Genomic DNA, 25,000 nt, shown 5'->3' on the forward strand with positions numbered 1-25,000 from the left:
GGAATGAACATCAACCCGGGAGACATAGTCATTACTGGAAGCAATGACGCTCAAGCAAGGTCGTGGTCCTTTGACACCGGAGGATGCCTCAGGGTGAGTATCCGTCTTGTGCCTTTTGCTTGCTTTCCTCTGCCTTGGGACAGAAAAGGACATTGGCTTTCCTTTACGTAAAAAAGGGATCCTTTAATCATTATCCTTCCCTTATCGTAGTACAACAATGGTGTAAAATAATTTTTTTTTATGATCTAACTTAAGCGTTGATTGTGTATGTGTAGGTCACACCTATGGAGTTAGGCCATCCTATCTATTTTCGGACGTTTTGGAAAATGGACCCTGTCACTAAGAATAACCCGTTTCTTATCTACGCAAAAGACAACAATTTTAAGTTATCTATTTCTCTGAATTGGCATCGGCCATGGACATCGACTCGTGAAGCAAAAAAAGAAAAAAAAAATCCAATACAAGATATCCCCTTGTAAAAATTAATGATAACTCTTGTTGCAATATTGGTGTATCATCATTTCCTCCTACGCCTATTGACGCAAAGGGCCTCGATTAGATTTCGCCAGTAGTCTCTATCTTGAGCTTTTAATTGAATACTTCTGTATTCATCATCTACAACTTCGTGCCACGTAGACCTGGGTCTTTCAACTCTTCTAGTGCCTTGTGGGGCACAGCTGAACAGTAATTTGTTCTATATATATATCTAAAAGCTATTATAAAATTTCTTCGCATTAAAATACTAAGATATCTCCGTTGATGCTCCTAACTTTCGAAACCTGACGGAGGTTCGCTTCATAGTCCTCAGCCACGTAGGCCTGGGTCTTTTAACTCTTCTAGTGCCTTGTGGAGCCCAGTTAAACAGTAAATTGTTATGTATATGCCTAAAAACTATTATAAAATTTCTTCGCATTAAAATGCTAAGATATCTCCGGTGATGCTCCTAACTTTCGAAACCTGACAGAGGATTCTTACTTTCGCCTATGTTTCGATTTTCCAGGTCTTTAAAGGTCATCGTGGTCCGATAACGGTTATGGCAACTGACCCAGCTGGAAAGATGCTATATACTGGAAGTAGTGATCACACTATTCGTTGTTGGGTTATACAGAGCGGAGAATGTAGGAAGGTAAGTCACTTTGCTATTCACTTTCTAAAACATTATAATTTTTCCATAATCATACCTTTTTCATCCATCAAAATAGATGTCGGGCAAGCACACGTCTGCAACAGGGTTAGACGTTGAACCCAAAAACCTTTCTTCTCCCTGCCTGTCTTTTCCTTTCTCAAACTGCTTCGAATACTATCTAACATCGCAAGAGGGTCTGCCACTCTCTTTTATTCTTCTCCCGTACTTCTCTCTCCCTTTTTCCTTATTCCTTCCCATCCCGAGTACCTGCCTTCGGGCTATAAACTGGATTGTATCCAGGGGTACTCTTCCTTTCCCCATATTCCCCACTTCCCTATCCTTATCCTCATGGCTTATTCAATTTCTTATTTCGTATTCGTCTCCATAGAAACATTTCATTGATTCTGTTTTCTATTTTCACGTAGCAAAGAACTTGAGTATAAAGCTTTTCGTATCAGAGTATTTTCTATAAGCAAATATGATATAGGTAGTTTTTTATTCATGGCCATGCAGAAATTTAATATATCGGTTTTTTCTGTTACTTCCTTTTTATACAAAAGCAGATTAATTTTCAAATTTTAACGTAACAGACCACTGGAGTAAAAGACCTTTCATGTCATACAGTACCTTCTCTGTCAGAAAATTTATATATGTAGGCCTACTTATAGGACAAAATTTAACTAGAAAAGAAACCCCGAATGAAAGGGTAAGACATCCAAAGAACATTACCTCTATATAGGGAACTGTTATTTTGCTCTTCACTCGGTAATGAATTATATAAAGAAAACAGATTTACTCACTCAGTAATGAATAAAAAAAAAAAAAAAAAAAAAAAAAAACAGTTTTCCTTCCTCAACAAGAAAGCATTAAAAATATTTTTCACTCACTAATGCATGACTTATAATTTAATTTTCTAACGCGCTAAAAAGACTTTGTCCCTAAAGAATGATTCAAGCAGACTAATCATCCATGCTTCTTTACTTTCCGTCATATAAACACAATAACACACGTCTCTCAGGTACTGGAAGGACACAACGGACATATCCTGTGTCTCTCCGTCGTCAACAAATTGATGTATTCGGGGTCAAGTGACGCACAAGCTAAGTGTTGGGTCAGGGAGTTCGGAGATTGCACTAGAGACTACAAAGGTCACTACCATTCCGTGACCTGTCTTAAATTCCATAAAGGGATACGTAAGTAGAATGTATGCATGGCCGTTGGTAGAGATTATCCATGAATTAGAAAGAAAATCATACTACAGTATACACACACACACACACACACACACACACACACACATATATATATATATATATATATATATATATATATATATATATATATATATGATCATAGATGGGCATATATTTTATGTATATGTATATATACATATAATACATATACATATATAAATGAAAATATATATTATATACGTATATAAATATAAAATGTATACATAAATACATATTCATGAATACTATATGTATGTTTATATATAATCATATATGGGTATATATTCTATGAATATGCATATATACATATATAAATGAAAACAGACATACATAAATTAACATACAGGGTATATATATATATATATATATATATATATATATATATATATATATATATATATATATATTATGCATTCTCATATATGTATACGTTCACAAATATGTATGCAGTATGTATATACATATATATGTATATATAAATATACATGTATATACCATATATAACCAGAACAATGAACTAAGAATACATTCTTATCTTTACTAAAAAAACACAATATACACAAGCCACACTGTATGTTCCTTTTCATTAACAGACAATATACACAAGACACACTGTATGTTCCTTTTCATTAACAGGCAATATACACAAGCCACACTGTATGTTCCTTGTCATTGACAGACAATATACACAAGACACACTGTATGTTCCTTTTCATTAACAGGCAATATACACAAGCCACACTGTATGTTCCTTTTCATTAACAGGCAATATACACAAGACACACTGTATGTTCCTTTTCATTAACAGACAATATACACAAGACACACTGTATGTTCCTTTTCATTAACAGGCAATATACACAAGCCACACTGTATGTTCCTTTTCATTAACAGGCAATATACACAAGCCACACTGTATGTTCCTTTTCATTAACAGGCAATATACACAAGACACACTGTATGTTCCTTTTCATTAACAGACAATATACACAAGACACACTGTATGTTCCTTTTCATTAACAGGCAATATACACAAGCCACACTGTATGTTCCTTGTCATTGACAGAATTTACACGAGACACACTGTACGTTTCTTTTCATTAACAGACAATATACACAAGCCACACTGTATTTTCCTTTCCATTAATAGACAATATACACAAGACACACTGTATGTTCCTTGCCATTGATAGACAAAATACACAAAACACACTGTACGTTCCCTTGTCATTGATAGACAATATACACAAACCACACTGCACTGTATGTTCCTTGCCATTGACAGACAATATACACAAGCCACACTGTATGTTCCTTGCCTTTGACAGACAATATACACAAGCCACACTGTATGTTCCTTGTCATTAACAGACAGTATACACAAGCCACACTGTATGTTCCTTGTCATTGATAGACAATATACACAAACCACACTGCACTGTATGTTCCTTGCCATTGACAGACAATATACACAAGCCACACTGTATGTTCCTTGCCTTTGACAGACAATATACACAAGCCACACTGTATGTTCCTTGTCATTAACAGACAGTATACACAAGCCACACTGTATGTTCCTTGTCATTAACAGACAGTATACACAAGCCACACTGTATGTTCCTTGTCATTAACAGACAGTATACACAAGCCACACTGTATGTTCCTTGTCATTAACAGACAGTATACACAAGCCACACTGTATGTTCCTTGTCATTGACAGACAGTATACACAAGCCACACTGTATGTTCCTTGTCATTAACAGACAGTATACACAAGCCACACTGTATGTTCCTTGCCTTTGACAGTATACACTGGGTGTGGCGACGCCATTGCCCGGGCATTCGATGCCAAGAGCGGCGCCATCAAGAGAGAGTTCAAAGGGCCTGACAAGGGCATCAACTGCCTCACCGTCTGCGACCATAAGCTCTACACGGCGGATGCTGACGGCGTCCTTCGCGTGTGGGATGTCAAAGGACTCAGGTGAGAGAAGAAGTCTATGGGTTTGTACAGGTGGCATTTACGTTTAGTGTTTCTTCGTGTTAGTCTTAGGAAGAAGTTTTTCTTCTTATTATTGTAATAGTAATGATGATGATAATGGTGATGATGATGATGATGATGATGATGATTGATTTTTATGATTATTATTTTCATGATTATTATTATTATTATTATTATTAGTTTTATCATCATCATCATCATTATTATAATTATTATTATTAATCATTATTATTATTATCATTATTTTCATAATCATTATCATTATCATTATCATTATCATTATCATTATCATTTTTATTATTATTATTATTATTAACATCTAATCTACTAGCCTAGTTGGAAAAGCAGGATGCTATAAAACCAAAGGTTCCAACAGGGAAAATAGCCTAATGAGGAAAGGATATGAGAAAATATCTATAATAAGTGTGTCTGAGTGTACCTTCAAGCAATGATGAAAAAAAAATCCTTATTACTGTGACATATCTGTTTTGACGTTGTTACTGTTTTTAGAATGATTTATTGCTAATTTATTCTCATCATTTATTTATTTCCTTATTTCCTCTCCTCACTGGGCTATTTTTCCCCATTGGAGCCCTTGGACTTATAGCATCTTGCTTTACCAACTAGGGTTGTAGCTTGGCTAGTAATAAAAATAATAATAATAATAGTAATTACATTAGTAAATTTCTTATTGGTACTGTAGCAAATCTTAAATTTAGCAAACTATTTTATTTTTCTTCTTCTCAATAATAAATATAACAAACTTATTTATCTTCATCTTGATAATAAATTTAGCATACTACTTATTTTTCTTATTTTTCTTGATAATAGATTTAGCAAACTTAATTTTTGTCTTCTTCTTAATGATAGAAATAGCAAACTTATTTTTCTTTTTCTTGATAATAAATTTAGCAAGCTTCTTATTTTTCCTCTTCTTTTTAATAATAAATTTAGCAATCTTTATATTTCCATTCTTCTTCTTAATCATAGATTTAGCAAACTTATTTTTCGTCTTCTTTATAATAATAAATATAGCAAACTTATTTTTCTTCTTCTTAATAATAATAAATCTAGCAAACTTATTCTTATTTTTCTTCTTCTTCTTATCAATAAATCTAGCAAACTTCTTATTTTTCTTCTTCTTAATAATAACAAATTTAGCAAACTTATTCTTATTTTTCTTCTTCTTCTTAACAATAAATTTAGCAAATTTTTAATATTTTCTTCTTCTTAATAATAATAATAAATTTAGCAAACTTGTAATATGTTTTTTTCTTCTTCTTGATAATAAATTTACCAAACAACTTCATCATTATTATTATTATCGTCCAAAGCCATATCTTAACACTACGCAAGAACTTATTCGTTTTCATTAACAATTTAATGTAGCAATGTTCCTCATGGATAATAATAACAGCGTTACATTGGCAAACATCGTAATTGCAAGCTTTTCGCTTCTTTAAATTCATTGCGTGTAAATGCTTGGCACGGAAACTATGCTCTTGGGAAAGTTAAATAAAGCTGTCTATTGATTGATAAAGATACATTCGTTGGGCTGCTAAAGTTCTGGCTTTAACGTGAGATTATATATATATATATATATATATATATATATATATATATATATATATATATATATATATATACACACAATATATATGCATATATAATATATATGCATATAATATACATATATATATATATATATATATATATATATATATATATATATATATATATATACATATATATATATATATATATATATATATATATAATATGTATAAATATATTTATAGTATATGTATATGTATATATAATTTATATATATATATATATATATACATATATAAATATATATATATATATATAGTATATATATATATGTATATATAATATATATACATATATTTACATATATATATCTGTATAAATGTATATATACATATGTATATACATGTATATATATATATATTTATATATATAAAATTATTGTAATAAAATAAGAATTTTTTTTATATTTGAATAGATATTTAGACAATCGGGATAAGAAGATGGGAAAGAAGATATTTCATCACTTCCCTTTGCTAATATTAAATTAATCATTTGGAAGAAAAAGGTTAGAATTTGTTAAAAATTCGCCTAAAGCACGAATTCAATGTTAATATCCCATCATAGTACGATTAGAGATAGAATTTTCTTTATTATGAAAATTATTATGATTAGTGAAATTCTAATTAGATAATTGAATCATAAGCGACTGTTCATCATCTAATTTCTCCGTTTCACTTTTTTTTTAGTTATAACAAAAAGTTGCTTCACATCAGTCTCTTTTCTAACTAGAAAGTAGAATTAATTTCAGACTCAAAAATGATCACCATATTCAAAGTATAGTCATTTCGATAAGGTACTTTTTACGGAATTCTAAATGTAAATATGAATTCTATAGCCTTGTCTTGTTTACATCTATTCTATATAAGAAGTCTTTCAGTTTGCTGACGCTAGTAAAAGATTTAATGAAAAGATTTTTTTTATTGGAATATTTCATGAAATCACTACTTTTAAATTTTGGAAGGTCAAATTTTACAATAATGCTTGTATAGTTATTATCAAACTTTTGTGTGACATTCAACTCTATGCTGTCTATGTTTCGCTTTTGTGGCCCCTGGGTTTGAAGTATTTTGCTTTTCCATTAATGAAACTTGGCCTATAAAAATAATACATACACACATACATATACCAAGGCACTTCCTCCAATTTTGGGGGGTATCCGACATCAAACAAATGAAACAAAAAAGGGGACCTCTCCTCTCTAATAATAAATTATAATGATAATCTTAATACTAATACTAAGACTAAGACTAAGACTAATACTAATACTAATAATAATAATAATAATAATAATAATAATAATAATAATAATAATAATAATAATAATAATAATAATAATAATAATAATAACAGTAAGGATAAAGATAATAATAATAATAATAATAATAATAATAATAATAATAATAATAATAATAATAATAATAATAATAATAATAATCCCTGAACTGTTTTATCTCTCCAGTGATGGGCTGCACGCAGCGCACGCTCACGCAGAAGGAGAGGCCGTCATTGACGACAACTCCGACAGACAACTGGACGCCCTGGACAAACGCCTGGATGGTTACATGGACAAGCCAGACGAAGTGAATGGAAACGTAAAACCAAGGGATACCCCAGACATTCCAGGAGAAGTGAGACCTGAATCCCCTGAAATGGACGATGAATTGGCCAGGTTGGCAGATCAGTTGGACGTTTAAAGAATTTCCAGGATTCCAGGAGCATCGGGGTTTCCAGAGGCTGCGTCGGAAGATGGGTAGAGGGATGAATGATTGAATGATGAAACAAGGCTGGGGGAAATGGAAGATGGCGTGTGGTTATTCAATTGGCTGTTATGAGATGGAGAAGGAATGAAAAAAAAAAGACGCGTAAGACTTAATTCCTTTGTATATATCGATTATGGATGCCTTTACTGTAGAGCGGGACAGATACCGAACGTGTCTTTGTACCGATAATTAACAGCATCGATGAAGGAAAGATAGGAAAACTGATAAATGACTTGCAGAAATGCCGTTGGTTTGATCTTTGAAATGTCTTTTATAAAAAATAAAGTAAGATAAGACAGTTTAAAGTCTTGAGAGAAGGCTATCAACAACAACAAGGAAATGTGAAGCCCACAGGAAGGACCAAAATCATGGGTCGAAGGGTAAGCCTACAAAAAAGAAAAAAAAAAAAAAGAAAAAATAAGCCAAGGTTGAAGTTTTAGGAAAGGGAAGAATTGAAAAGTGCGTTTGTTCATAGTGTTATTGGGGCCACGATTGAACATTATAAAGTACAACAAATAACATTAATTTCTCTTTTTGCTTCTTCTGAATTTATTAAGCTACACAATTCTTTTGCTATCATCTATAGTCTATTTTGTCCAGATGACTAAAATTACTGCCAAACCTTTCCTCAGACAGCATCTATAACGTTAAAAACACTTACAGAAAACTTTAATTTATGTAAAAATAAGAATTAACTTTAAGTGGTGTTTACTCAAACATAAACACATTCATAAGCGACACCAAAATGCAGTCAGTGTCTGGTAGATTTGCTTGCTAGAAGAGTATACCTACATGAGCCGCCTCCCGTTCACTAAAGAAGGTAGAAGCATAAACAAATTAGTATGTACGTGATTCTCTACCCAACTATTTCAATCATTCGAATAACAAACCAGTGCCTTACATTTTCAATACATAACTCGTATGTACCTTGTATGGTACGAACTTCCGAATACAACTGGGTCTAGTACAGCAACGATGTATAGAACCAAAAGAAACTTTAAGTTGTTGAGTTTCCCTTATTTTTTTTCTGTTTTTCATTATGAAAGTCGATTGTGGAATAGAAACTGAAGTTTATCAATAAGAGCTCTCGTATCAAAATTGCCGGTGGAAACACGGAACAAATATATATATATATATATATATATATATATATATATATATATATATATATATATATATATATGTAAATATACATATATATATATATATATATATATATATATATATATATATATATATATATATATATATATATATTAATGAAATATACGTGCGCACACACATATATATACATATGTGTGTATATATATTCTATTATATATAGATACATTTATAATATATAATATGTATATATATATATATATATATATATATATATATAATATACTAATATATATATATATATATATATATATATATATATATATATAGATATAGACATATAGATATAGATATATAGAACATATAGATAGGGTATTGATCACGTAGTTGCTGCAACACCTGACTGCCAGACTATACACAAATTTATGCACAAGCATAATATACTCATATGAAACCATGTATATAAGCGTTTTTTGTGTACCCTACTTATCATTACTATGAATATCATTTCGCCACTGTAGACTTGATCAATACCTTATATAACTACTAAATAAAGTTATTTTTATCCCCGTTGATGATAGATTTATTTGTGAAAACATATTTACGGATTATAGTTTCTTCAAAGATTCCGGGTAAAATAAGCCCCTCCCTATTGATGACGTCATAGCCAATCACGTTGTCTCTCACGTTAACAGCAGTCACAATACATCGTGATTGGCCATGACATCATCAAGGGTGGAGCTTATTTTACCAGGAATCTCTGGGGGGAATATAAATAGAAATGATTTCAGGCACATTCCCCTTAAAATATAAGTCCCTTCATTGCAATAACTATTAATTTTCATTGCACAATGCATGTATGAAAATGGGTCATAGTCAGAGCAGGATATCTCTGATGCATTCGGATTGTCCTATATTTTTTGTTGTTGTTTATTATCGGGTGACCTTGTACGGGTGAATACTGTAGAGCAGAAGTTCAAAAAAGACTTACAATACAATATTCTTCGAAGACATTATTCTCGTTTTCTTTCATCCTTTAAATACAGCATTCTTCGAAATTATTCTCGTTTTCTTTCACCCTCTGAATGCAATATCCTTCTATTATTATTATTATTATTATTATTATTATTATTATTATTATTATTATTATTATTATTATTATTATTATTATCTAAACTACAACACTAGTTGGAAAAGTATGGTGCTATAAGCCCAATGACTCCAACAAGGAAAATATCCCAGTGATTAAAGTCAATAAAGAAATGAATAAACTACAAGAGCAGTAATGAACAATTAAAACTAAATACTTTAAGAACAGTTATAACGTTGAAATAGCTCTTTCATACGTAAACTATAAAAATAGACATGTCAGCCTTTTCCACATAAAAACATTCACTGCAAGTATGAACTTTTTATCAACATTTTATAATTAATCTCTTATCCTAAATTTATTGTAAATTTAAATTGATACATTTTTCAATGTGTAAAACAACTGACGTAAACCTTCTACGCTTATTAATGTAATAGTTTAGCAAAGTATTATGGTCTTATGTTTTAAACTCATATCCTGTGTGAATAAGTTTTAACGTTGATTTTTTTTTTTTTTTTTTTTTTACCTTCAACCTTTGTCATATTAGAAACATTCGTGTTAGTTAGCTTCCTATAAAACATTCAATTTTCAATACAGCCAGTTATTATCTCAAAATTTCCGACAGAAGAGAAATTAAAAATTGAAATATTTCACCTAAATGCTCCTATCAAAGTGAGGAGTGAATATTATTTATGAAACCTAACTATGATAATTAATATCAATATCATTAACTTGAGTTATTCCCAAAATCTAAAATTACCTGTCAAAGCCAACGTTCCTGAGAGTCACGTAGGTAGTAAAAAAAAAAAAAAAAAAAAAAAAAAAAAAAAAACTAATACTAAAGATTCATTCAGAGCCATCAATACTGTTACACTAACATACTATAATACTGAACGTAACAAGTATATTATAAGTTTCATGTTACTTTAAAATATAGTGAAACTAATTCAGATTAATTCTTATTAAGATATATACCCAAACAGCCTAGAGTTCGTTGCAACAGTGCCCATATTGTAAAGCAGATGTTATTTAGCATTTACAATTGATTTTAATGATTTCTGATTTTATAATTCATAGTATTTATTTTACATGAGGCTCCAGTTAGAGATTTTTGTTTCTTTTTAGCGATGATTTTACAAGTACCTTTTAATATAACAATATTATTATTTTACACTTTTTTTTTCTTTTTTTTTTTTTGTACGAATAAGTTACATTTGTTGTTGCTCCACGCGAGTAAAAATTAATTCGCATTTAAAATTCAAAATGTCTTTAGATGAATTGAGTATCAAAATAATGACGAACAAATAAAAAAAAATGAGTTTAAACAATAGTAAAAATATCGAGTGTTAAAAAGTTTATATAAACATCGTTTAACTGGTAACAAATAAAAGTATAATGAAAAAACGCAGACATTTGGTATTAACATATTTAACACAATCAGAAATTGTATAAAGTTCATTCCTGTATAAGATTTCTACTTATCCAAAGGGATTTTACCATTTTACTTTAAAGTTGTAGATTAGCTTATAATACTAATAGGCTATACACAGCATATCATCATCATCATTATCATAATCACCATGAGCCGTGACTAGTCCACTGCAGGACAAAGACCTCAGACGTGTCCTTCCACTCGCGTCTGTTTATGGTCTTTCTATGCTAGTCTATACCCGCAAAATTTCCTAGCTCGTCAATCCATCGTCTTCTCTCCCTTCTTCCTTGTAATCTCTAGGGAACCAGTTTCTTATTTTTAATGTCCATCTGTTTTCTGTCATTCTCATTATATGTCTTGCCCATGTCCATTTCTCTTTCTTACTTGTTGTTAGAATAGCCTCTACTTTAGTGTGTGTGTATATGTGTGTGTGTGCATGTATGTGTGGTACTTGCATAAATAAAGTTGAATAAACTGGAAGACCCGTCGTGAAATAGATAAGGATTTCGTCATCTCAAGTTATCTTAAAAACTATAGAAAATGGTATTATTCAAAGGTATAGAAAACGTAAAGAGCTACAAATTCTAAGATGAACTACTATAAGTAGAAGACACGCCCCCCCCCCCCCTTTTCAGAGGGTCCTCAGTAGCTTGTAGCATGTATTCCGGCACTAATTCTAGGTATAAAAGAAGGTCGCGGAACTATTAACAATAACTAGAAATGTACTGAAAATTATGCAGCAAAATAAAAGTGAACCGTTAAAATCTTGAAATTAAACTACAGTTTCATATATATATATATATATATATATATATATATATATATATATATATATATATATATATATATATATATATATATATATATATATATAAATATATATATATATATTCATATATATATATATATATATATATATATTCATATATATATATATATATATATATATATATATATATATATATATATATATATATGTATAATATATATATATGTATATATATATATGTATAATATATATATATATATATATGTATATATATATACATATATATATATGTATACATATATATATATATAATATATATATATATATATATATATATATATATATATATATATATATATATGTATATATACATATATATATACATATACATATATACATATCTATATAAATTATATACACACACACACACACACACACATATATATATATATATATATATATATATATATATATATATATATATATATATATATATATATATATATATATATACCCGAGAGGAAAGGAGGAACAGGTGGGAAGGGCTGAATCTATGTGAATAGTCATTTTTGACAGGTTTCATACACTATTCTATTATATAACACACGATGATAATTCAAAAGCTAAAGAATTAACATTTATTCATTTACGAAATTTTCCGGGAATATTTACAATCGTCACCACTTGTGGTAGATTTAAAAAAAAAAAAATGAATGCGAATGGTGTAACTGGAAAAAAGTTGGAACGCTGAACTGCGTAAGAGATTTAGCTTGAGGTTACACTCGGCCACACTATTCTATCTTTTTTCTTATCTCTTGTTATTTTGAAGTTTTTATGAATTTGTTATTTTAGAGTTTTCATAGTTTATATAGGAAAGATTCAATTTAATGTTATTGTTCTTAAACTTTTCTCATTCATTTCCTTGTTTCCTTTACTTACTGGGCTATTTTCTCTTTTGGAGACGTCGGGATTATAGCATTCTGCTTTTCCAACTAGGGTTGTGGCTTAGTAAGTAATAATGATAATAATAAAAACAATAAAAATGAAAATGATAGTAATAATAAAAATTTTAAAAAATGATAGAAATAATAAAGATAATTATAAAAATAATAATAACTATAACGATAACAATAACGATAACAATAACAATAACAATGATAATAATAATAATAAAAATAATAATAGTAATAAAAATAATAATAATAATAATAATAATAATAGTACTAATAAAAATAATGAAAATAATAATAATAATAATAATAATAATAATAATAATAATAATAATAATAATAATAATAATAATAATAATAATAATAATAAAAGCTGGAATTCAATCAATCAAAAGTGATTAATATTACGTTTCGAAGTAGCCAAGAAATTTGAAATAGCTTTGATGACGAGTTAATTCGTACAATGTAGGTAAAAGGATTAACGTGAATTGAAAGTTCCAATTAACGAGGCATTTCCAAGCACAAATAGGAAGAAATAATTTATGTGAATCGGGTTTTGGAAGTAGTTTAATATAAAATAAATAAAAACTTATATATTAATTTAGAATTAAGGGATTGATATAAGAAATTGATAGATTCTATGTAATATTCTATTATATGTAAATATGAATCTAGATATATATATACCTTTCTAAGATTCTTGTAGTTAAAACATTTTATGTAAACTAGATAAAAAAAAACAATATTTATCTCATTTAACCTTAATATTTGAATAATTTTTCTTCGTCATGTTTTGTTAAAGTTTTTATAGTTTACATAAGATATTGATTTTAATATTATACTTAAGTTATTTATATTTTCCTTGTTTCCTTTCCTTACTGGGCTATTTTCCCTGCTGGAGCCCCTGGGCTTATAGCATTCTGCTTTTCCAACTAGGGTTGTAGCTTATCAATTAATAATAATAATAATAATAATAATAATAATAATAATAATAATAATAATAATAATAATAATAATAATAATAAGATGTGGAGTACTACCTCCAACAAAAAGAGAAGTTAAAAAAAAATAGCTCTTAGAAAAAAATACCTCCAGTAATTTACTAAATTCAACTCCAGCGACCATACAGTACAAAGAACGCCTCCTACCCTAAAGATATATTATTATTATTATTATTATTATTATTATTATTATTATTATTATTATTATTATTATTATTATTAGCCAAGCTATAATCCTAGTTGGAAAAGCAAGATGCTATAAACCCAGGGCCTCCAACAGGGAAAATAGCCCAGGAAGGAAAGGAAATAAGGAAATAAATAAATGATAAGAACAAATTAACAATAAATCACTCTAAAAGCAGTAACACCGTCAAAACAGATATGCCATACATAAACTATAAAAAGACTCATGTCAGCCTGGTCAAATGTACCTATTTTAACCATAAACTAAAAATACAAAGCCAGGCACATTCATTTTTATAGATTAAAGATAAAATTGCCTCGTGTCGATACGCCCGCAGTACAATATGCCTGCAATCCAATTGAAATGATTAAATTATGCAAAAAAAAAAAAAAAAAAAAAAAAAAAAAGACAAACTACACCAGCTCAAACCGCAACGTTAAACATATATGGGCGCGGTCGGTGTGGGAAGTTTGACCTGAGCAACTTTTCTGAGACAACCAGTTTTCAAACTTCAGCCAGTTCCCCCGGCGAGTTTTTTTTTTTTTTTTTTTTTTCTCCACAGTTTATCATTTTGCCTTTGTTAATTACTCATGATTATTTTCTTTATTTGCTATAAACTATTTTTTATTTATGGCGTATTTCAATATCTAATCTGTTCATTTCAGTTAAAACTTTATCTATTTACTAGAGAATGTGATAAGACAAATTAGTTTTAAGATTATCAATGCTATCACGAATGATTAACAAAATTGGCAAGCTAAATTTTTTCAATTGCTAAATGTTTATAACAACGAAAATTTGTAACTTTCCAAACGATATTATAAAGGAAAACCATCTCGAATCATACCATGCAACTCGTGCAATACCTATAAAGATATGACTTATTCTCTTGTACAGTTGGCTTCATAAATTCCGGTACACTTCATGGGGTACTAGGGAGACGATAGTGTATCAGAATTAATGAAGTCAGCTGTACACAATTCCATATAATGGACGGGGTCTCTGTGACCATCGGTCTTAGCCCCGAAGAGTAGAAGACCCAAGCAGTGTGGCTGGGCCTTGCAAGACTCTCAGCACTCAGAGTTAGTCTTGCGAAGGACATTGCTCAGCACATAGCAAGCCTTATGTATTAATCAGGTGCCACTTTGGTTTGATACATAGCAAGCCTTATATATTAATCAGGTGCAACTTTGGTTTGAGGACTAAACTGATTCTCATGTTGAGTCCTCAAACCAAAGTGGCACTGATTAATATATAAGGTTTGCTATGTATCAAACCAAAGTGGAACCTGATTAATACATAAGGCTTGCTATGTATCAAACCAAAGTGGAACCTGATTAATACATAAGGCTTGCTATGTATCAAACCAAAGTGGAACCTGATTAATACATAAGGCTTGCTATGTATCAAACCAAAGTGGCACCTGATTAATATATAAGGCTTGCCATGTATCAAACCAAAGTGGCACCTGATTAATATATAAGGCTTGCTATGTGCTGAGCAATGTCCTTAACAGGACTAACTCTGAGTGCTGAGAATCTTGCAAGGCCCAGCCACACTGGTTGGGTTTTCTACTCTTGGGGACTAAGACCGATGATCACAGAGCCCCCGTCCGGGCACAAGGCCCGGGCAATGTTCTTCTTCTTGAGGTATTAAAGCCAACACTTGTTGACACGGGCCTTTCCCTTGGTTGGCCCGTAGGTGGGCAATCTAGACCGACCGACCATATAAACAAACCGAGATATACAACTATACATCAGTAAAGTACAAGAATACAATTACAGTCAATTAATCGATAGCATACTTATCGGAATATGCAGAACTTCGGTACATATTCACATGTTCGGTTGGCTAAGTTAAGTATCCAGTTACCACAATCAAAGAAAACTCGACTCCTTGGTAATGTACAAGTCTGCAGGTGACGTTAAGTGAAGCATGTGAACATGGATGTTAAAAAAACGGTGCTTTGACATCAAATATGAAAGAAAGAACAACTTCGTTTCATTGCTAACAGATGGCGCTGACTGACAACAACAAAAGATAAAAAGTCTGTTACCGATGGAACATTATATGTCAAATATTTAAAACAGTAGAAAATACATTTGTGCACAAATTTCAGTCACTTATGTTAATGCAGACAGACAGACAAACAGACAATATATGTGAAAAACAAGCTCGAACATTACTTTAATTCTTACTTAGAGGATCATTGACTAGTAATAATAATAATAATAATAATAATAATAATAATAATAATAATAATAATAATAATAATAATAATAATACTGACTTTTCATAATTCAATCTTTCTTATCATTAGCTAGAACAGATTGTAGTCCGGACTATCTTCTCTCATTCTGTTTAGTGGAAACCATCCCTAGATTTCATGAACCCGATTTTTTCCAAACTTTAATCTGTTATGGTGTAATTTCACAGGTTGCATCGATGGAAAATTCTATGATAAAGAAACTGGAGGTGGCCAAAACTTGTGTTTATAATTATTAACATTGATGGCATAAGAAAAACTAGATTTTGAGAGCTTCATAGACTAAAACTTTTAAAAACCGTTTGTTTTTTAAAAGTTTTAAAAATATTGGCTTATGATGCTAAAATTTCTTTGTCTATTGTTGCTAATGTTCTTTAAACCAACAGTAATATCTTTGCCAGTTACTATGATTAGATTTATCGCTCACCCCACTCAACGATGGAATGTAGCCTACCATCAACAAAAAACGGTAGTCAAGATAATTTTTTCTTACTCATTCTTTATTTGGATCCATAGAACCAACTACTGTTACTCAGGCCCCTATTCGCCCCTATCATTCTGGCAATACCTTATATAAAGACTCGAGAAAAAAAGAAAAAAAAAAAGGAAAAAAATATACTCAAGGATTTCTCAGAATTTCAGGCTACCTGTTTCTTAAACCGGGCACAGCTGACAATGTCTTGTGAATTATGATCTTCAACGGTTTTTCCCTTATTTCAGACTGATCACAAGGGTTAAAGAGAACAATTTTAAATGGCTGCTGTCGAATCTATTCAAACTAAGACTAAGAAAACTGGTTATGTTTTCTTCGGGCTGCAGAGATTCAGTGAGGTGTAAATTCCAATAATGTTCAATAATGGACTTTTAAAAGAGCGTTGGAACTCAGATTTGATTACAAATACTAAAGTTGCCCTCATAATCTCCTTCTACGGCTATTGCCGCAAATGGCCTCGGTTAGATTTCACCAGTCGTCTCTATCTTGATATTTTAATTCAATACTATAATATTATGGTCTTTAACGGTTTATCCCTTTTTTCAGGGTTAAAGAAAACGATTTCAGCTGCATAACTGGCTGGTGTCGAATCTATTTAAACTAAGACTGAGAAAACTGGTTACGTTTTCTTCGGGCTACTGAGATTCAGTGAGGTATAAATTCCAATAATGGACTTTTAAAAGAGCGTTGGAACGCTGATTTATGTTTGCAAATAGTAAAATTGCCCTAAAGGATATCAAAGCAACTTTACCTACCTTACAATAGAGCAAGTACCGGCGGCTGTTTGCATCAGGGGTCTTCGTAAATGAAAAGCACCTTGACTTGCCTTAACTGTTGATGAAACTCGTAAGTATGAAGTCAAATTACAAAAGCAATGAACAACTAATTTCTTAATGATATATGTTAAACAATATATTCATTTCGTCTGAAAGAAAATCGAAATGACTGAAATTAATCTCCACAATTTCAAACGTAAGAGGAAGCCCTTCCCCTCAAAGAAAACGATAGGCTTCGAAAAGACACTGACTGAGCTAGAAATTGTTGACTTTTAAGGGCGGTAGAATAATGAATAAAGAGAAAAAGCTTAAAAACCAATAGAATACTCCTATGAGATTAATAATTATGTATCGTGAGGAGTACGTGGGATTAGTACGAGGTAATCATAAGACTTCTGTGAGTTTTATTTGCTTAATTTTGCTGGTAATAAAAGATAAAAAAAAAAATTGCCTAAAGAATTTATCCTCTTTTATACTGCAGTTCGATGGATGTGACAAGGATCGTTATAGCTTAAGCTATAGTTTCTTGAGGATATCTAACTTCATGGGAAGATGAATTCCTAAATTGTAAAGTCTTACTTGTCGATATTTAAACAGAGAATGAAAAAGGTATGAAATTATGTGATACAGCACTTATATTTTTTCCAATTATTTTAATATAGGACCTAAACGAACTATAGGTAACATTTATTTCAGCCTTGAAATATCGTGAAATATTGGTTAAGTTAAACACTGCAAAAAGGAAGGGCAAAAATAAAAAAAAGATGGACAAAAACAATGTAAGTTTTTATAACTATTTCAAAGTAGAACTAAAAAGAGCTAAAGGAAACATTTATTTCAGCGGGAAAATATCGTAGAATATTGAATAAGATAAACATACTCCAAAGAAGGTAAAAATAGAAAAAAACTATATATAAAAAAAATGTAAGAAAGCATTTTTGTTTAGTAGCAACCATATATTGCGTAATTTCTTGGAAAAATAAATGGAATTTTAAATCGGTTTTTTAAATCTAATTCATTTGAACTCTTGATTAGCAGAAAGATATGTTAATAGATGAATATATTTCTCGATGAAAATTGCATTAGCCATTGAATTCTCAGTTTATATACGTTATTAATTATATACTCACTCAATACTCTATATATTGGATTTACTTGTTTGACAGACCTAACTAAAAATTTAGATTTTAAATTATCATTCTTCAGAGTGTATCTTGAAATATCACAGAGAGAGAGAGAGAGAGAGAGAGAGAGAGAGAGAGAGAGAGAGAGAGAGAGAGAGAGAGAGAGAGAGAGAGAGAGAGAGAGAGAGAGAATCTTTTGCATTTTTGGCCATATGTGAATTTGAAATTCCTCCACATTTTATGTAATGCATTGCTAAGGAGCAAACAACATACAAAATTGCAATATATAGCAATTTACTTGCAATACTGCGATTTTGCAAGCAAAGAATATAACTTGAGAAGAGCATCTTTATTTGCTTTTTTCTCGTATCTCTAATATGCCTGATATTATTCACAGTCAAAAGTTTGTAAAGCAAAAGTTTCTGAAGCAAATGTTTTTGAAGTAAAAGTTTGTAAAGCAAAAGTTTGAAAAGCAAAAGTTTGTGAATCAAAAGTTTGTAAAGCAAAAGTTTGTGAAACAAAAGTTTGAAAAGCAAAAGTATGTGAAGCAAAAGTTTTTGAAGTAAAAGTTTGTAAAGCAAAGGTTTGTAAAGCAAAAGTTTGAAAAGCAAAAGTTTGTGAATCAAAAGTTTGCGAAGCAAAAGTTTGTGAAGCAAATGTTTTTGAAGTAAAAGTTTGTGAAGCAAAAGTTTGCGAAGCAAAAGTTTGTAAAACAAAAGTTTGTAAAGCAAAAGTTTGGAACGCAAAAGTTTGTAAAACAGCCAATCCTACTGTTTATCAATTCGAAAACAAACCATGTCAATATTTTCAACCTGATTGTAGGCCCCATCAACAAAAATATGTTAAGTCAAAGGTGGTGTACAGGAGACTGCTAACTGCTGAATGCTCTTGTATATGTGCACTGGTGCACGTTTATGCACCAGTTATTAAACCGGAACCACCAGCGGGCTAGTAGCAACTAGTAGCAACTAGCAACCAGACAGCATCCACTACCAGAGGGTGAAAGCCAACTGCTAATTCGTAATATAATTCTATTGAAACTGTAGAAGGGTGTTGCCTTTGTTTCTATAGCTCTTTTTTCTACCATTTATTTCTAGATTACTATTGCTTATTGTTATTGTTTATCATCATGTTACCCGTTTTAATTTAGCATTCTTTCCATAAACATTTTTAACAGTTTAAAACTATAGTTTTTTTTTCTTAAGACTTCGCTCAGTATGTAAATTCTAAGAACGTCAGTACTAAATTCCCTTGACATACTTTTTTTTTTTTTTTTTTTTTTTTTACTATAAATGACTTTCCTCTTTCTTTTTATAATCCAGTTTCTCTCATACCACAAAGAATCATTATTTCAATTTTTATAGAAGCTCAAGATAGAGGCGACTAGCGAAATCTAACCGAGGCCCTTTGCGTCAATAGGCGTAGGAGGAGATGATGATAATGATTTTCATATAACACCTGAGGGTTGTAAAGTAACAGGGTGTTAACTCCTAGGACCTAGAGGATAGGATCTAAGACAGAGTACTTGAAAGTGGATAAGAATTATCTTTATATCCCTAAAGGAGAAGCTAACTCTACTTACATAACTTAAAAGGTCAATTTTTATATTTTATATAGTAGATATTTATTTTAATATTGTTACTCTTCTTAAAATATCTTATCTTTCTTTGTTTCCTTTCCTCACTGGGCTATTTACCCTGTTAGAGCCCCTGGGCTTATAGGATTCTGTTTTTCCACCTAGGGCTGTAGCTTAGCAAATAATAATAATAATAATAATAATAATAATAATAATAATAATAATAATAATATCGACTGACCCAACTAAAGGGAGAGGCATACGTCGTTAATACTCATATGTACATACATACATATACCAGGGCACTTCCCCCAATTTTGGGGGGTAGCCGACATCAACAAATAAAACAAAACAAAAAAAGGGACCTCTACTCTCTACGTCCCTCCAGCTCATATGTAAAATAACCTAATTAGATATGGATGAAAGTAATAGAACAGTGAAAACTGGGTCACTGCCTCATGTTAACATGGATGGTGTTCAAAGCAGATGGGATTTTAGTTGATTTATATATATATATATATATATATATATATATATATATATATATATATATATATATATATATATATATATATATATATATATATATATATATATATATGTATATATTTACATCTTCATCATTATCGCCTCCTACGCCTATTGACGCCAGGGGCCTCATATATACAATTTTTTTTGTATGCTTAAAACATCTTTATTTAGAATTGTCTAAAAGGTCTCCCAAATTCAGTTTTGTCTAAAAAGTTTCACCATTTGAGTCTTATCGGAAAGGTCTTCCCTATTTTGTATTGCTAAAAAACTATTCAGTCATGTCTAAGATTCCTTCTCTGTAAAGTCTTGTCTAAAAGGTACCCTTCATTCAATCTTATTAAAGGTCTAAAATACCTTCCCTAGTCAGACCTTTCTAAAGGCATACTCTTCTTAGTCTTGTGTAAAAGTCTCCCCTATTCAATCTTATATATAATGTCTTCCATAAGATTGACAACCAAAAATCTATTATTATTATTATTATTATTATTATTATTATTATTATTATTATTATTATTATTATTATTATTTCAAGCTAAGCCAAAACCCTAGTTGGAAATGCAAGATGCTATAAGCCTAAGAGCTCCAACAGGGATTAAATAGCCCAGTGAGGAAAGGAAACAAGGAAATAAACAAGCTCCAAGAAAAGTAACACACAGTCAAAATAAAATATCTTAAGAACAGTAACAACATTAAATTAGGTCTTCCATAACAATTATCGCGAAAAGTTTTAGGGTGTATCAACCAACCAATAATCCTGCTGACTGCTTTCTGACTGAAGAACTGGATATTCTTAGTATTCAAGAGACATTTCTATAAGTAAATATATGCTATCAAATGACAGTCTTTGGTAGTGATTCTGATCTAGCAGGATAAGCTGTCTTCCACTGGGGGGATTTGGTGGTTGTTGCCAGTAGAAGTTGCTGGATGAATTTTCATATTCGTCAAAATTAACAATCTAGATTTTTCTTTCAAATGAACTGATGTTATTATTATTATTATTATTATTATTATTATTATTATTATTATTATTATTATTATTATTAGCTAAGTTACAACCCTAGTTTGAAAAGCAGGATACCACAAGCCCCAGGGCTTCGATAGGGAAAATACCTCAGCAAGGAACGGAAATAAGGTTTAAAGGCCACCCATAAATGACAGAGGCAAAGGACAGTGATATTGTCATAGCTAGCAGGACAATGCCCTATAGGCTGACCATATATAACTATGATCAGTGCCCAAGACCCCTCCCCACACAAGCTAAGACCAAGGAGTGCCAGAAAATGGCTGCTGACGACATATAGTCTCCCCCAAACACCACATTCCTAGCTCACAAGAATGGTGAGGTTGCAGCGAACAAAGAAACTATTAAGTTCGAGAGGGACTAAAACCCCCAGTTCAGCGACCATCAGTCAGGGACGTTACCAAATAGGACACCACAACCTATACATATGATCAGGGCCTAAGCCCCGTCTCCACCCAAGCTAGGACCCGGGAGGGGCAGACAATGGCTGCTGATGACTCGGAAGATAAACCTATAGGCTCCCCCAAAGCCCGCATACTTAGGTAACAAGGATGATGAGGTTACAGACACCAAACAAACTATTGAGTTTGAGCGGGCCTCGAACCCCATTCCGGTGAGCACAAGGCAAGGACGCTTCCAATAGACCACTACAAGAAAAAGCACAAATAAAAAGTAAAAAAAAAAGGCTAAAAGGGAGGATAGCAAGGTAGTGCAAGGACTTCCACAAGGTGAAGAGGGTCTACTTAAAGGCCGTCGGCGTGTAGCAACCGAGGTGATAGTGAAATATGGGCAATTGAAATAATTAGATAGTTATGGGTACTGTGTATGAAAAGGTGTACCAAGATACCTTAGCAACAGGTAGGACCAGAATTTTTATGGGCAAATTTCATGCCCTCTAAATCACATAACACCCCCTCTCTCTCTCTCTCTCTCTCTCTCTCTCTCTCTCTCTCTCTCTCTCTCTCTCTCTCTCTCTCTCTCTGAACGTAATTTCTCAACAACGTTCGTGGTCATATCAATTAAGTGGCTCTCAATTTTCCCACATTTTTTTCAGAATATCGTATAGACGTTACCATTTAATTTCAAAGTGAGCCTGCAAGCGCTCTCTCTCTCTCTCTCTCTCTCTCTCTCTCTCTCTCTCTCTCTCTCTCTCTCTCTCTCTCTCTCTCTCTCTCTCTCTCTCTCTCTCTCTCCCAAATTAATTAAAATCCAAAATGCTACTAAGTCAACTGACTCTGATTATTATTTTTTTTTTCTTTTTTTTGCGGTCACTACTCCAAAGGCTGCTAAACCCCAACGTTGCTTAACTTCACTGATCAAACGAGCAGCGATATAGCAGACGTATTGCTGTTGTCGACATTGTGTGTGTATATATATATATATATATATATATATATATATATATATATATATATATATATATATATATATATATATGAATATAAATATATGTATATGTATATATACATATATATATATATATATATATATATATATATATATATATATATATATATATATATATATATATATATCATTTCCAAATATGGTTAAAATTACGAAGATGTCACTTATCAAACCTACCTTTTTCCATTGAGTGTCTCCCCATGAAAAGAGCAATGATTCTATGAAACGTTAAGCACAAAATTAAATGTTTTCATTCTCACTATTTTAAGACGTCAGTCGCCAAGGGTGACGAGCTATCTAACTTCTGACCGGTTCCAACTTTTGTTTATATTTCGAGTATATAACTAGTGGATGGCAGTTTTATAGTTCCACTAGGTTTAGGCGTTGAGGAAGAAACAGTTTCGTTCGGTGAAACTATTGCTTGGTTAGAAAGTCTGCCTGTTGTGAAATTCCAGAAGTATATAGTTTGATAATAAATGATAGATTGATGTTCATTTGTTTTATTTTCTTAATATGCCGCAAAGAATCAAATGAACACCTAATTATTATTATTATTATTATTACTATTATCATTATTATTATTATTATTATTATTATTATTATTATTATTATTAGCCAAGCTGCAACCCAAGTCGGAAAAGCAAGATGCTATAAGCCCAAGGGCTACAATAGGGAAAAATAGCCCAGTGAGGAAAGGAAATACGGAAATAGATAAATGATGAGAACAAATTAACAATAAATCATTCTACAAACAGTAACAACGTCAAAACAGATATGTCATATATAAACTATTAACAACGTCAAAACAGATATGTCATATGTAAACCATAAAAAGACTCATGCCAGCCTGGTCAAAATAAAAACATTTTCTGCAACTTTGAACATTTTAAGTTCTACTGATTCAATTACCCGATTAGGAAGATCATTCCACAACTTAGTAACAGCTGGAATAAAACTTCTAGAATACTGTATAGTCTTGAGCCTCATTGATGGAGAAAGCCTGGCTATTAGAATTAACTGCCTGCCTAGTATTACGAACAGGATAGAATTGTCTTGGGAGATCTGAATGTAAAGGATGGTCAGGGTTATGAAAAATCTTATGCTTTAGATGAATTTCCTTCTACCTTCCTGATTCTAAGATTTCCTCTGTAGATCCAGATGAAATTAGAAAAGGCGTATTATGCTCATTTCCATATCAAATACAAAACACTATTTCAGGGACTATGTATAAAAAAGGTAGAAAATACATTTGCACACAAATTCCAGTCAGACAGACAGGCATTACTTCCGATTAATGTGTAATTATTCTTTAACTTCTGAAATGAATATTCAATTGCCTGCAACTTTCTACCATTTCTATATTCCATTCACTCTTAAAATACACCAAAATAAGATTGATACTCTTAATAAGAACAATTATGAACAATTACTTGAAATTTTCAAAGACGATCAATACTTGAGTATTTGATCTATACACTTAATAAGAACAATTACTTAAGATTTTCAAAGGTGATCAGTACTTGTATATTTGAAGCGTTCGTGCATATG

General features: G+C 31.1%; 1 protein-coding gene across 1 annotated transcript in view; it reads left to right on the forward strand.

The window, feature by feature from the left end:
* The window catches only part of LOC137646913 (WD repeat-containing protein 86-like), a 27,876-nt gene extending 19,032 nt beyond the window's left edge, over positions 1-8,844 (forward strand). Inside the window, exons 5-9 of the mRNA XM_068379983.1 lie at positions 1-93; positions 1,001-1,126; positions 2,145-2,319; positions 4,165-4,339; positions 7,431-8,844. The exon at positions 1-93 is cut by the window's left edge and continues 69 nt beyond it. Of these exons, the coding sequence (XP_068236084.1) occupies positions 1-93; positions 1,001-1,126; positions 2,145-2,319; positions 4,165-4,339; positions 7,431-7,665 (804 nt within the window). The 3' untranslated portion in view covers positions 7,666-8,844. The remainder of the gene's footprint in view (positions 94-1,000; positions 1,127-2,144; positions 2,320-4,164; positions 4,340-7,430) is intronic.
* The last annotated feature ends 16,156 nt before the right edge of the window (positions 8,845-25,000 follow it).

Source organism: Palaemon carinicauda, chromosome 9 (genome assembly GCF_036898095.1).
Source record: "Palaemon carinicauda isolate YSFRI2023 chromosome 9, ASM3689809v2, whole genome shotgun sequence".
Lineage (NCBI taxonomy): Eukaryota > Metazoa > Arthropoda > Malacostraca > Decapoda > Palaemonidae > Palaemon > Palaemon carinicauda.